Consider the following 11,882-nt stretch of genomic DNA (forward strand, 5'->3'; position numbering starts at 1 on the left):
TGTGAAATCTCAACTAATCATAGCAGGCATGGCGTCACTCCAGGGGCTTCTTGCAGTATATTGTATTGTTTACATGTGGTAACGATCTGGGTCCAGAAGTCATACCAGAGTTTCTTAGTCATAATAATGAGTTGGAGGGGTGTTCATGCATTTTTCCAAGTAAGAAGGTGGTATTTACGGGTTCCCGACATGAAGTGAATATGGCATGAAGTAGTATTGGGTATTCCAGGGCCATGCTTGTGTAACAGATGTGACATGGCTAGCTAGTTAGCGGTGGTGCGCGCTAATAGCGTTTCAATCGGTGACGTCACTCGCTTTGAGACCTTGAAGTAGTGGTTCCCCTTGCTCTGCAAGGGCCGTGGCTTTTGTGGAGTGATGGGTAACGATGCTTCGTGGGTGTCAGTTATTGATGTGTGCAGAGGGTCCCTGGTTCGAGCCCGGGTATGGGCGCGAGGGGACGGAGTAAAGTTACATTGGTGCCATTTCACATCGGTTACACTCACCCCCCCTATTGACCTCCTCCTTTTCCGCAGCAACCAGTGATCCGGGTCACGGCACCAATGTAACAGCATAACTTTATGTCCGTCCCCTCACCCATACCCGGGCGCGAACCAGGGACCCTCTGCACACATCAACAACAGTCACCCACGAAGCATCGTTACCACGGGGAACCACTACTTCAAGGTCTAGTGACATCACCGATTGAAGCGCTATTAGCGCACACCACCGCTAACTAGCTAGCCATTTCGCATCGGTTACACTTGCAAACATTATGCTGTGTTCCTAACCAAGTGGGAATGTGCTACTTACCACATACCATACGACTAGGAAAAATCCACTTGAATGCCCTTCCAACTCGTAACTACTAGTAGGAAACTGGTCTGTCATCTCTGACCTCTCCCACATGCTGATCTCTGATATCACCTACACTTTTTTTGGTTACTACAGGATTCCACGTGTGTTATTTCATAGTTTGACAAACACAGCTGTAAGCAAGGCCACCTTCCAAAGCATATACGGAAGGCCGACATAGGCGGATGCGGTGTGCTTTTACGAAAAGAAAAGAAAGATAAAGGAGGTCTATTCAACATTTAAACTGATCGTACATCTAAAAAAATGTGCACATTAACTTTGGGTTCAAGCCACCATTGCGTCAAGATTTTTTTGTGAAGGATAACACTGTTCACTGCAGGGACACTACGCTCATTTAACATTTACATTTAAGTCATTTAGCAGACGCTCTTATCCAGAGCGACTTACAAATTGGTGAATTCACCTTCTGACATCCAGTGGAACAGCCACTTTACAATAGTGCATCTAAATCATTTAAGGGGGGGTGAGAAGGATTACTTTATCCTATCCTAGGTATTCCTTGAAGAGGTGGGGTTTCAGGTGTCTCCGGAAGGTGGTGATTGACTCCGCTGTCCTGGCGTCGTGAGGGAGTTTGTTCCACCATTGGGGGGCCAGAGCAGCGAACAGTTTTGACTGGGCTGAGCGGGAACTGTACTTCCTCAGTGGTAAGGAGGCGAGCAGGCTCGATTGAAGCAACGCATATGCGACGAAGTGGATGATTATAATAATGCAGATAAAAGTTGTACATATAAGTGTAGTTTACACATTTATGTAACGTCGCCTACAGTAACAACGATGATTTATGTAGCAGTGCCAGTAACCTGTGTCGGTTTGCTTGAGGGACTCCCAACAAAAAGCACCTCATTAAATATTCGTAATTTTAATTTACAAAATTGTGGCTGCTCTTCTCCACTAACACAAATAGAATTCAACATTTCAAGGGGGGGGCGATTGTGACATTCGAACCCTTGCCACGATCTGCGTCATTTACGCACTCTACACAGACAGCTATTCGATCAGTCAAAAACACTTGAACAAGCCTCTCTCAAATCAACTATTTCAACGTTTTCAATTGTCTGATACAACATTTTATCCGAATATAATCTCGGTCAAATGTGCAGATTAGCACAAAACAAAATCAAGGAGCCAGGGTTCCGGTGTTGAAGCACGGTTTCGACTGCTCCTACAGTTTTGCATTGGTACTGCAGTTTAACTGACGCCCGGCCCAGAAATACCATTTCCATAGACGGCGATATAGAGAAGTCAAGATTTGAACATGCCTAATAAGACACATTAGTCATCACGTTTGGGCACAAAACATCCATTGAATGAGGCCGAGTTTTTCCCCCATCACTCACAGTGGAAGATATTAACATTCTATATTCATCCAATGTGTACCATGTTTTTGGATGACATCTTCATAGCTGCTTCCTGTGCGCACTGAGTGCTAGTGCGCATGTGACGTTGGTCTGATTAACTGGATACAACCCGGGTATAGATGGTCCATGATTAAAATGTGCATATACGAATTTGAGTAAATTACCTTGAGAACAGTCAAATAAAGACCATGAAAAAGAACACATGTCTAATGTACAGCCTAAAAGTATGCCTGCCATTATGTCAGACAGTGAAATGTGAGTTCAAACACATTTTACCTGACGAAATTAGATCGCCTGCAATTATTTATATTTTTGCACACACTGGGGAACTGTAGCGTACAGAATGAGGCTCTCCTCACGACCAATTGTTCCTGCAGTGAGGAATTACCATCTTCAGATAACGTTTTATACCATATCTACAGATAATCGTTGTCTGGAGCTCGAAAAGCAGTAGTAGTAGTAGCAGCAGAGTTTCTAAACCATCTTTGGTAGCAGTATGCAAATAAGGGAGCCAAATTCCCGAAGTTCACCAAAAAGATCCGTTCAAATAGAGCCGTTCGTCCATCTCTGAATTGAAAGGACTAAGCTGTAATGTAGGTTTGCAGTTGCACCTTATTGCAATATACAGTATCTAGGCTCCTCGTGTTTGAGCCATTGGAGGTGAGAGGGGGCAACGTTTGATAAAAAGGTGCAATATTTATATCACGTTACCTGGCTGACTTTGTCCTAGGACGAGAGCCGTCGAGGTAGTCAATAATGTATGGCATTGGGGCGCCATCTACAGCATCATAATTCATTACACCTGTTCTGTAATGCACATTATCCAGAGACAAAGTGATTAGTTCTCTAGGTGGCGACAATTAGCCACAACACAACCTGGTGTCCTTCCACAATGTAGCAGAGTGTACAGAACAACAGGCCTTTGACACAGACAGGACAAACTTCCAAAGTCCATAAATGTCCACCTTATGTGAATGTGTTCATCAACAATGAAAGCGAAACGTATCGCAATTTGAATGTAAAACCAGATCTCTCTTGAAGGCCTAGTAATCACAATGAACTAATCAGCAAACCATTTTTACTGCACAAATGTGTAAAAATAAAAAACAAAGACACAGGAGTGAGACAGTGAATAATAAGGGATCCTCAGATCTCCATCTTTAATCCAATGGTTTGTTTGCTTGTTATCAAATCTGAATCATCAGCACACAGCAGCAAGTCGGTCATCTCTGTTATAGCTGAAATAACACTGCCATCAGTCAGATTTAAAAAAAAAAAAAAAAAAAAAAAAAAAAAAAAAAAAAACGGTTTGGTGCAATTAAAACCAGCTGAATAAAAAGTGTTTCTTTTGACAAGCACCTTTCTGAATAGAGCAAATTTGTAGAAGTGCTTAAATGTTATGTGGTAATTATGCGGCATTAAAAAAAATGATATACCCATGCAAAATTCACTGTGAAATGTACAGATGTCTTTATTGCAGAGAAGATAGGACTAGGAGTCATTTGAATCTTAATAAATGCATTGTTTTCCTTTTGTAGATGATCCCTTGAACCCTGTATTGTTTGCAGTGATGAACGTCGGTTTTCATATGATGGCTTTGATGTATGATGTAATATGATGTAGTATTCTTTGTTCTCCAGTCTGTAGCCTAATCATCATTAGCTACAGCAATATGTCAGAACTGCAGAACTATTATCATTATCATTATTATTATTATTATTATTTAGAGTTGTTTGAAAATGCTTGGCGTGCCGTAAGGAGTTTCAGGTATCTCCTTAAGTCATACACCCCATATAAATATCAAAATGACAAAAAACAAAACCATACCAGAAAAAAAGAAAATACATGTATTTCCTTGTGCATCCTGAAATCGGACTAAAAAATATCCTTGGATTGGGTTGTTATAAAGCATGTTGGATAGTTTGCATGTTTTACATAGTTTATAATAACCATTCAATTATTACAAATCATGTGCATCGCTTTTTTTTAACAAACTCCTGTATTGATCCTCATATGTGCGGTCTGTTGCTGTTTCAGGACGTTTCCAAACATCCAACACATTGTCTCGAACCCAGGTCTCCCAGCCCATAGACAAACTCATAACAACTGCTCCAGTAGGGTTAACCTACTGGGCAGGGATCGTAATGAGCCTACCAAGGCAAGGGTTGTTACAATATCATAGTACCTTGGCTGCAGGTCCAGATATTGTCTTGTCTGTACGTATCCTTCCTTGGGCTGGGTACTGAAATCGAGTTCCTCAATGGAGTTGACAGAATCTTGAAAGAACTGACCAGACCCCCCCCCCCCCAGAAAAAAACCAATACCCTGCTTTATTCCTTCATTCCACCCCTTCCACGCTCAGTTTCATACCGTTGTCACCCTCATTACCACCTCCCGGTTGGCCGAGGAGCCGATACGTGGGTTGTGTGGCCGTAGCTGGCTCAGAATATGAAGGATGGTGTAGCCACAGTGGTGGTCCAGAATAGTCCTGAACCTCCGACTCTGTCTCCTGCTGCCGCCACTACCCAAGCCATGGGGGTTACTCCGTGAGCCCCGACCCCCACCCTTACTGCTACTCAACGGGTCCCCCAAGTCATTGGCTTTTATATAGTTCAATACTTTCCATTGTTGATTGACAGCCTGCCATCGCTTGAATATTCGGTATACTGATGAGCCCTCGTGGATTATAAGCCCTGGGAAGAGAGAGATGATTTTACAGAGATAGAAAGAGGCAAGACGTTCAATTATGCTTAAGGCATGAAAAACTTGGGAGTAGGTAATAGGTACAAATCTGTCATACAAAGCACCTTACTCTAGTGCTAACAAATTACAGACATTTGGTATAACCACACAGTGCAGACATGTAAGCAGCGCCATCTGTTTTGAGTCTGGCAATGCACCATTTTCACCAGGTAGACTCTACAAAGCTTCACAGTGTGTGTGTGTGTGTGTGAGTGTGTGTGTGTGTGTGTGTGTGTGTGAGTGTGTGTGTGTGTGTGTGTGTGTGTGTGTGTGTGTGTGTGTGTGTGTGTGTGTGTGTGTGTGTGTGTGTGTGTGTGTGTGTGTGTGTGCGTGTGTGTGTGCATGTTAATGTATGTGTGTGTGTGTGTCTTCAGTGATTCCTCCTCCTCACCGATGCACACGATGTCCATGAAGCCGTACATGCCGTAGCAGATCTGGAAGAGCAGGTCCTGGCGCTGCCACTTGGCCGAGGGGCTGAGGGACGACCAAACGAGCCAGGAGATGCTGGCGATGAGGAACAGGGAGCCCAGGATGATGGCAGCGATCTGGACCTTCTCGATCACCGTCAGGGAGATGGCCTGCCACTGAACAGAACGAACACGAGGGCCAAGAAAGGGACAATAAGAAAGGGACAATAAGAAAGGGGAAACAGTCAAATGAAAAGGATGTCATTTCAGGCACAGATTTAGTGAGGCAACAGGAAACAGTATCAGCACAGGTCCAGTTCACACTTTCCTCCTTGCAAGTGCCCAAGACTTGTTCGAGCAGAGTAACTGTAACGCCTAGACTAGTGCACCAGAGCAGAGCACTGTGTAATACTCTGATAGGGGTATTGTGCGTGGTTTGAAGTTGATGCATCAGCAGAAAACTGCCTGTGAGATAAGATCTGTGCACTGTGGCCACTAGAAAAACCGCCATTGATTTTGGAGGATGAGAGTAGACCAGGTGCACAGTACACACGACTGGAGTGGATGAGACAGACCCCCTACTCCCTAGACACTTCTGTAAATCAGAAAGGATTGGATAGGTATAAGAAATATGAGGACAATCACGAAAGTGGAGCTACTGTTGTATTGTACTGCATGAAGTACCAATTGGCTAGGGTCTGATTCTGGCCAGAGCGTAAGTCCTCGAGAATGAGGGGTTGGGTGGAGTGACGAGACATACCTGCAGTGGGTTCTTGGTGCTGATGGCCAGGACATGGTACTTGAAGTAGCAAAGCTCACAGCTCCAGGAGCCTCTCTCGCTGATCCAGCGGATGAGGCAGGGCTGGTGGGTGCAGCGCACAGAACCCTTACAGCGACATGGGCTCAGCAGCTCTCCCTGCAGGAGAGAGAGGGGTCCAACCATAGAATTAGAATGACTAGAATAAACATTCTCATTCAAGACAATGTTCTGTGATGTGAGTCTGATGTGGCATAACACACCATGGATTATTTCTGAATTGGAAATATTTTGGAATAAGAAACGATACTGGATAATGGAGAGCCCTTAATGTCTCACCAAAGCTACTGTTTTTTGTGTATGTATGTCTGGCACACTCAGTAAAAATACAATGGGTGGACAGACACAGGTTGTGGGGCACCTTAACACAATATCACAATCCTCCCACATATTTTAGAGTTTGAAACAGTCAGAAAGCAACTATGAATGACCTATTCATTATTAAGTAGAGTATCTTCCTCCTCTTCCACAATTGCCACCTTAGTAAATGGAAAATCAAAAGTGGTGAAAACTTCAGTACTGTAGCTAAATGTCGAGGGTAGTATATTACTCAATGCTAAAATGATGCATGCCTAGGAATAATTAGTAGATCAATGCATGTGCCCAGCTTGATGCTGGCCTATTGGCCAGAACGAGCCAATTAGGGCCCGGCAACATCGGCAGGGGTGCACAGAGATTTGAAGGGCAGGCAGGTGAACGGGAGGTGAGCCATTCAACCCCTACTGTTCACACAAAACGGGTCCCAAATGGCAGCCTATTCCCTTCATGTTGCACTATGTCAAAAGTAGTACACTATATGGGGAATAGGTTGCCATTTCAGCGCAGAGACAGACTCTCAGTGAACTCAATCAATACAGGCCCTACTGCAGTACCTACAGCAAACATTGCCCTTCTCATCTGGAGTAGGTAGGATGGGATAAGAAGAACTTTCATCAGGTTGACTCTTGAGGAATAGAGAGAATGTTGAGCATTGTAGATGTAAAAAAAATTGTAGATGTAAAAATTTTTTTTACAGTTATGTATGTGTCTAATTATACACATCTAAATGGGCTGAAGTTAAAAAAAGTAGCCTAGTAATTCCCCTGAATGCAGTTTCCTATTCATTGCTTGCAGTACCTACAGCAAACACCCCATCTAATTAGATCATCCCCACTTAAGTAGATTGTGAAATCCATGACGGGAATGTGCAAGTGGGAGGGTGGAGAATCGGGACATAGTCCATGAGGACTCGTGAAGGAAAGGGAGTATGTTGAGATGTTTTGAATAAGTTTGGCATGAGTCATGTGTACACATTTACCAATTTACTCTTAAGAGCACGCAAATAGAAGACTAGTATTACCTTCTACTTTTCATATCAAGTTAAACTGCGAATACATCTGGTAGCAATGAACAAGATCAAACCACAACCAAAATCTAAAGTTATTCATTCATATTTAAAATTGTATTTAATAGTGCCATATTAGAAACTACCCTCACTCTAGAAATAATTTGATCCCAAATAATTTTTAAGCACAAATGGGGAAAATATGTTTTCATTTTGGTGCAGTTGGTAGAGAGTGACTCATTTAACCCATGTGTATTTCTCCCTAAATAACCAGTTGCATGTTTTTTGACAGGGGCTTTACAATGACAATTCATAATCTTTTCCTGTTTTTTACATTTATTTTCCCCAGGTTTGCTTGTTAAACCTTGTTATTATAAGATACTTTCATTGACTAACAACATACCGATTTGAGTGGGGGAGAGGAGCCACATGTCCCATCAGTCATACACTGGTCGGCAGTATATGAGGAAGTATATATATCAGCAGCATATGAGGAACTGAATAAAAACATAAACATTTGTTGTACAGCAAAATGTCAAGCCAGGTAAAAGTAATAGTGTGTCCACCCACCCACCCACACACCCATCCACCCATCCACCCACACACCCATCCACCCACACACCCATCCACCCACCCACACACCCACACATCCATCCAGGCACCCATCCTGTCTGAAGAAAATGCTGCCTGGCACTGCCCAGAGCCTCATGTGTGGCTAACATTCCAAATATGAGGCTATGGCACAGCCTATTCTGAAGCTAGACCATGTCAAGTGGAAAGGTTGGTGATGGAGCACACAGAAATAGAATCACTAGAATGGGAAAATGTAAGTCGCATTGGATAAAAGGTGTCTGTTAGATGGCATATATTATTATTAGTATAAAATCTCCTAAGACCCCAGACCACCCACCTTGACTTGAATGGGAATTCCCGTTCTAGATATTATATTTCTAGGGGTGCACATGCCATTGCAATACCATGGAGTTCTCCTTCTGACGGCTCTGACAGGAAGTTTAATTATGAATCATATTTCATGCGTCCCACAGAGCAAGGTTATTATATTTGTAGAAGTAATTGCTCAACTGACAGGGACATGACTGTCCCCTGTTGTGACCCACTTGAATAATGAAATAACAATTAAATGACAAAGTGGCTGGGTCTAAGATAATAGCTCATCTTCTAAGTAATCATGAAGTTGAAGTGGTACAGGAAGCAGTGCTGAAAGATAAGTTCATATCATGTCAATCTAAAGAAGATTGATGCTGCTTTTAAATCATTCTTAAAATGTATTCTGAATGTCTGTTTGCCTTTGCCTCATAGTCTTTTCACTTAAGGCCCGGCCAATTAGCCTGAGATCCAAACCATGTGGAACAACTGGTCAGAACCAGGTAACTGATCAACATTTCTTAAGATTATATTACAGGTGTGAAACACCTGCCTGTTCCTTTTTATAGTTTTTCAATTCTGCATAGCTCCCTTGAGATTACAGATGCTATGTAGTAGCGCCTACTGTATATACTGTAATAATGCTATGACAAACATAAAATCTTACAAAGTGATTAAGTCGTGATTTCCATCTGTGCTCCAGTGGCACTTACACCATATCTCATTATCTCAAGGCCATGGTTAACGAGCTCAGCCAGGCTGTACAGGTTCTGCACATCTGTTGTGTCAAATTTTGGCTGAGGACCAAAGCTCCGTTCATTGTTCTGCATCCCCTATACATTCATTGGGTTAGAGGCCCACAGACATAGCCTGGGTTCCAGTCTGTTTCTGCTCTTCTGACATTCGTTACCAGTTCATTACCAGGCCAAATATTATTCACGTGGACAAGTGGACCATGCCATCAGTCAAGCTATAATCAACATTGTTATAGGCTATAGAGTACTAAAATAATAATTGTATTTGTCGTATTTTCTCAACCAAATCAATTTGTCAATGTCACAGAACACACCAAATCGAAACAGGTCAAAGTGTAGCAATATAGGTTTACTATAGGCCTACACGCGTACTAACATTCAGAACCATGGACAGCGTAGGGCTATTGCCTAATGGTCAAATTGAGCAGTTTTGTGTTGTGGCGCGAAAAGCGGGACAACTAAGGCGTATGTATCTATCTGGGACAGTACCTGCTCCGGACCCTGAAAGCAGATACGACAGCGCAGGCTGCTTGCAGTGCTGGTGAGCGACACGGCATCCAGGCCCACTTGCAGTTTGGGGTCCTTCTCCTCAAAGCCCAGGCTCCGAGGCCGAGGATCCGTCCCGTAATACTCCTCCTCGTCATCCCGGGAGGAGCAGTCCACAAAGGGAGGCCAGCCGCAGCCGCCCATCCCAAGACCCCGCATGCTGGACCGTCTCTCTGCTTCGGCTCCTTCAGGCTGTCTCGAATCGTCTCGCATGAAAACCAGTACTTTCAGTTCGTTGAAAAACATGCGGATCCTATATTTGAACATGTTTGGCTACATTAATTATTCAGAAGGGAATGAAACCAATTTGAAAATAAGGTGGTCTCAAGAAAAAATTAAATATACCTTTGATTTAGGAGAAGGGTTATTATTATTATTATTATACGCCTATTATCTTTAGCCAATTATTGTGCTGCATATGCTATTATTTAGGGGATTTTACCTAAACATTTTCTGAATAGTATCACTGATGAGCTTACAAAACTTGTAGACTCACCCTACTGTAAATGTTCTGTCAAATGGTAAGAAATAAATGACCACGTCTTGGTTGTTGTCTGATGGCATGTGTGTCTAAGACAATGCAGATGAGAGATTTCCCTCTTGAGAAGCTCGATATACTCTCTCAATTTTCATTACGAAAACAACTCCGCGAATGCTGTCAAGCTAGATTCTTCCTCCACCCCTACCACCACAAATACGTGATAGGCCTATATCGTCCATTGCCTGCACTATCGATCTAAATTATACACATCATCAAATACCTTGCATTAGGGGTTTGCAGCAAAAAAAAAATATGTTTGCTACACAAAGCAGAAGACATGCCAGCGTGGACTAGTGGAAGAGTGAACAACGGAGAGACATAAAATAGAACGAGATGTAAAAAATAAAAAATGAAAACATTCCATGTCCAACCCCACAGTCATATCTGGGACTGTTGTCAAGAAGCATAATCCAAAAAGGGTGCGGACAGACGATATAATGAAAGTTAGATGTAGACGTGTGATTATATCGTGTTTTTAATGATCCTTAGTAGCATCTCAACCGTTAGATCATGTTTTTTCTTTTCTATTCCACCTCTGTAATGTTTTGGATTGATCCATCAAGAATGGTCCACCTCATTCCACCCGACGTCCACACAGAGTGGATCCAATTTGCAATCCAGTGAATTTGCATGTTAAATATATCTGTAAATGTATCCACTCAAAACAGCGATACATCCCATCTTCATTCGATAGCCATCAGCATTTCTCTTCGGTGTCTTCAATCTTTGCGTTGAAAATATGGTGCACCGAAATTTGAGAATAACATACCAGAATTCAAAACAACAGTTGCTGCAATCTTCTAATTTTACAGACCGATGGAGATGTCTACACATCCGAGAGGGCAATTACAGCAGTAGCCTAATGCCATTGATATTGTAGCCTAGCCTCTCAGATGGTGATGATGATGAAAGCCTACTGCTTGCTCGCGCTGCCTGATTCCTCCTCGAAATGGTCGACTTTGATAGTGAACCAACGCAGCACCTACTTCCGGAATTAATACTAGCCTACAAGAATGAAAAACTGCATGACACTGGTATACTTTTATCATTTTCTTCTCTACGGTCATTAGTCTGTCTCCTCTGTATGATATGGATGCACCCTCTCTGGAGCCCTGTAGTTAGGGATGGGGAGGGCAGATTCCGTTCGGCTGTTGTATTGACAGACTACGCTGTCGCTGTCCAAGGTGCGATCTCGCCTAGTGACGTGTGCAGTCACAGTGCCACATGCACTACACTCCCGGGAAATATACATGATGACGCCTGAGCATCTTTCTTTCTTTCTTTCTTTCTTTCTTTCTTTCTTTCTTTCTTTCTTTCTTTCTTTCTTTCTTTCTTTCTTTCTTTCTTTCATTCTTTCTTTCATTCTTTCTTTCATTCTTTCTTTCTTTCTTTCTTTCATTCTTTCATTCTTTCTTTCTTTCTTTCTTTCTTTCTTTCTTTCTTTCTTTCTTTCTTTCTTTCTTTCTTTCTTATTCAGGGACGCTTTCTTTTCCACCAGTCTTTCTTTCACCTGTTTCTACACTCCACAATATCAACAACTTTTGATCTATGGGGTCTCAGTCTTTTTCGACCAGGACACTATCAGCGATTGACTTGGACTGAAATAGGTACCAGTACTGTTTATATTTAGGTGC

At 42.6% G+C, this 11,882-nt stretch overlaps 1 protein-coding gene across 1 annotated transcript; it reads right to left on the reverse strand.

The window, feature by feature from the left end:
* Positions 1-3,355: 3,355 nt before the first annotated feature.
* Positions 3,356-11,599, reverse strand: LOC135528432 (E3 ubiquitin-protein ligase MARCHF9-like). Its single transcript, XM_064957510.1, has 4 exons — positions 9,651-11,599; positions 6,141-6,296; positions 5,365-5,557; positions 3,356-4,924 (listed from the first exon to the last, which is right to left on the reverse strand). The coding sequence occupies exons 1-4, from the start codon at positions 9,972-9,974 to the stop codon at positions 4,596-4,598; spliced, it is 1,002 nt and encodes a 333-aa protein (XP_064813582.1). The 5' UTR covers positions 9,975-11,599; the 3' UTR covers positions 3,356-4,595.
* Positions 11,600-11,882: the final 283 nt, after the last annotated feature.

This window comes from Oncorhynchus masou, chromosome 33, assembly GCF_036934945.1.
Source record: "Oncorhynchus masou masou isolate Uvic2021 chromosome 33, UVic_Omas_1.1, whole genome shotgun sequence".
Taxonomy (NCBI): domain Eukaryota; kingdom Metazoa; phylum Chordata; class Actinopteri; order Salmoniformes; family Salmonidae; genus Oncorhynchus; species Oncorhynchus masou.

Excerpts from the sequence above, each read along its gene's own strand:
- LOC135528432 (XM_064957510.1), bottom strand. The coding sequence starts at position 9,974 with ATGTTCAAATATAGGATCCGCATGTTTTTCAACGAACTGAAAGTACTG. Across the intron at positions 5,558-6,140 it reads GCACCAAGAACCCACTGCAG|TGGCAGGCCATCTCCCTGAC; the intron begins GTATGTCTCGTC and ends CGTTCTGTTCAG. Across the intron at positions 4,925-5,364 it reads CATGGACATCGTGTGCATCG|GGCTTATAATCCACGAGGGC; the intron begins GTGAGGAGGAGG and ends CTCTCTTCCCAG.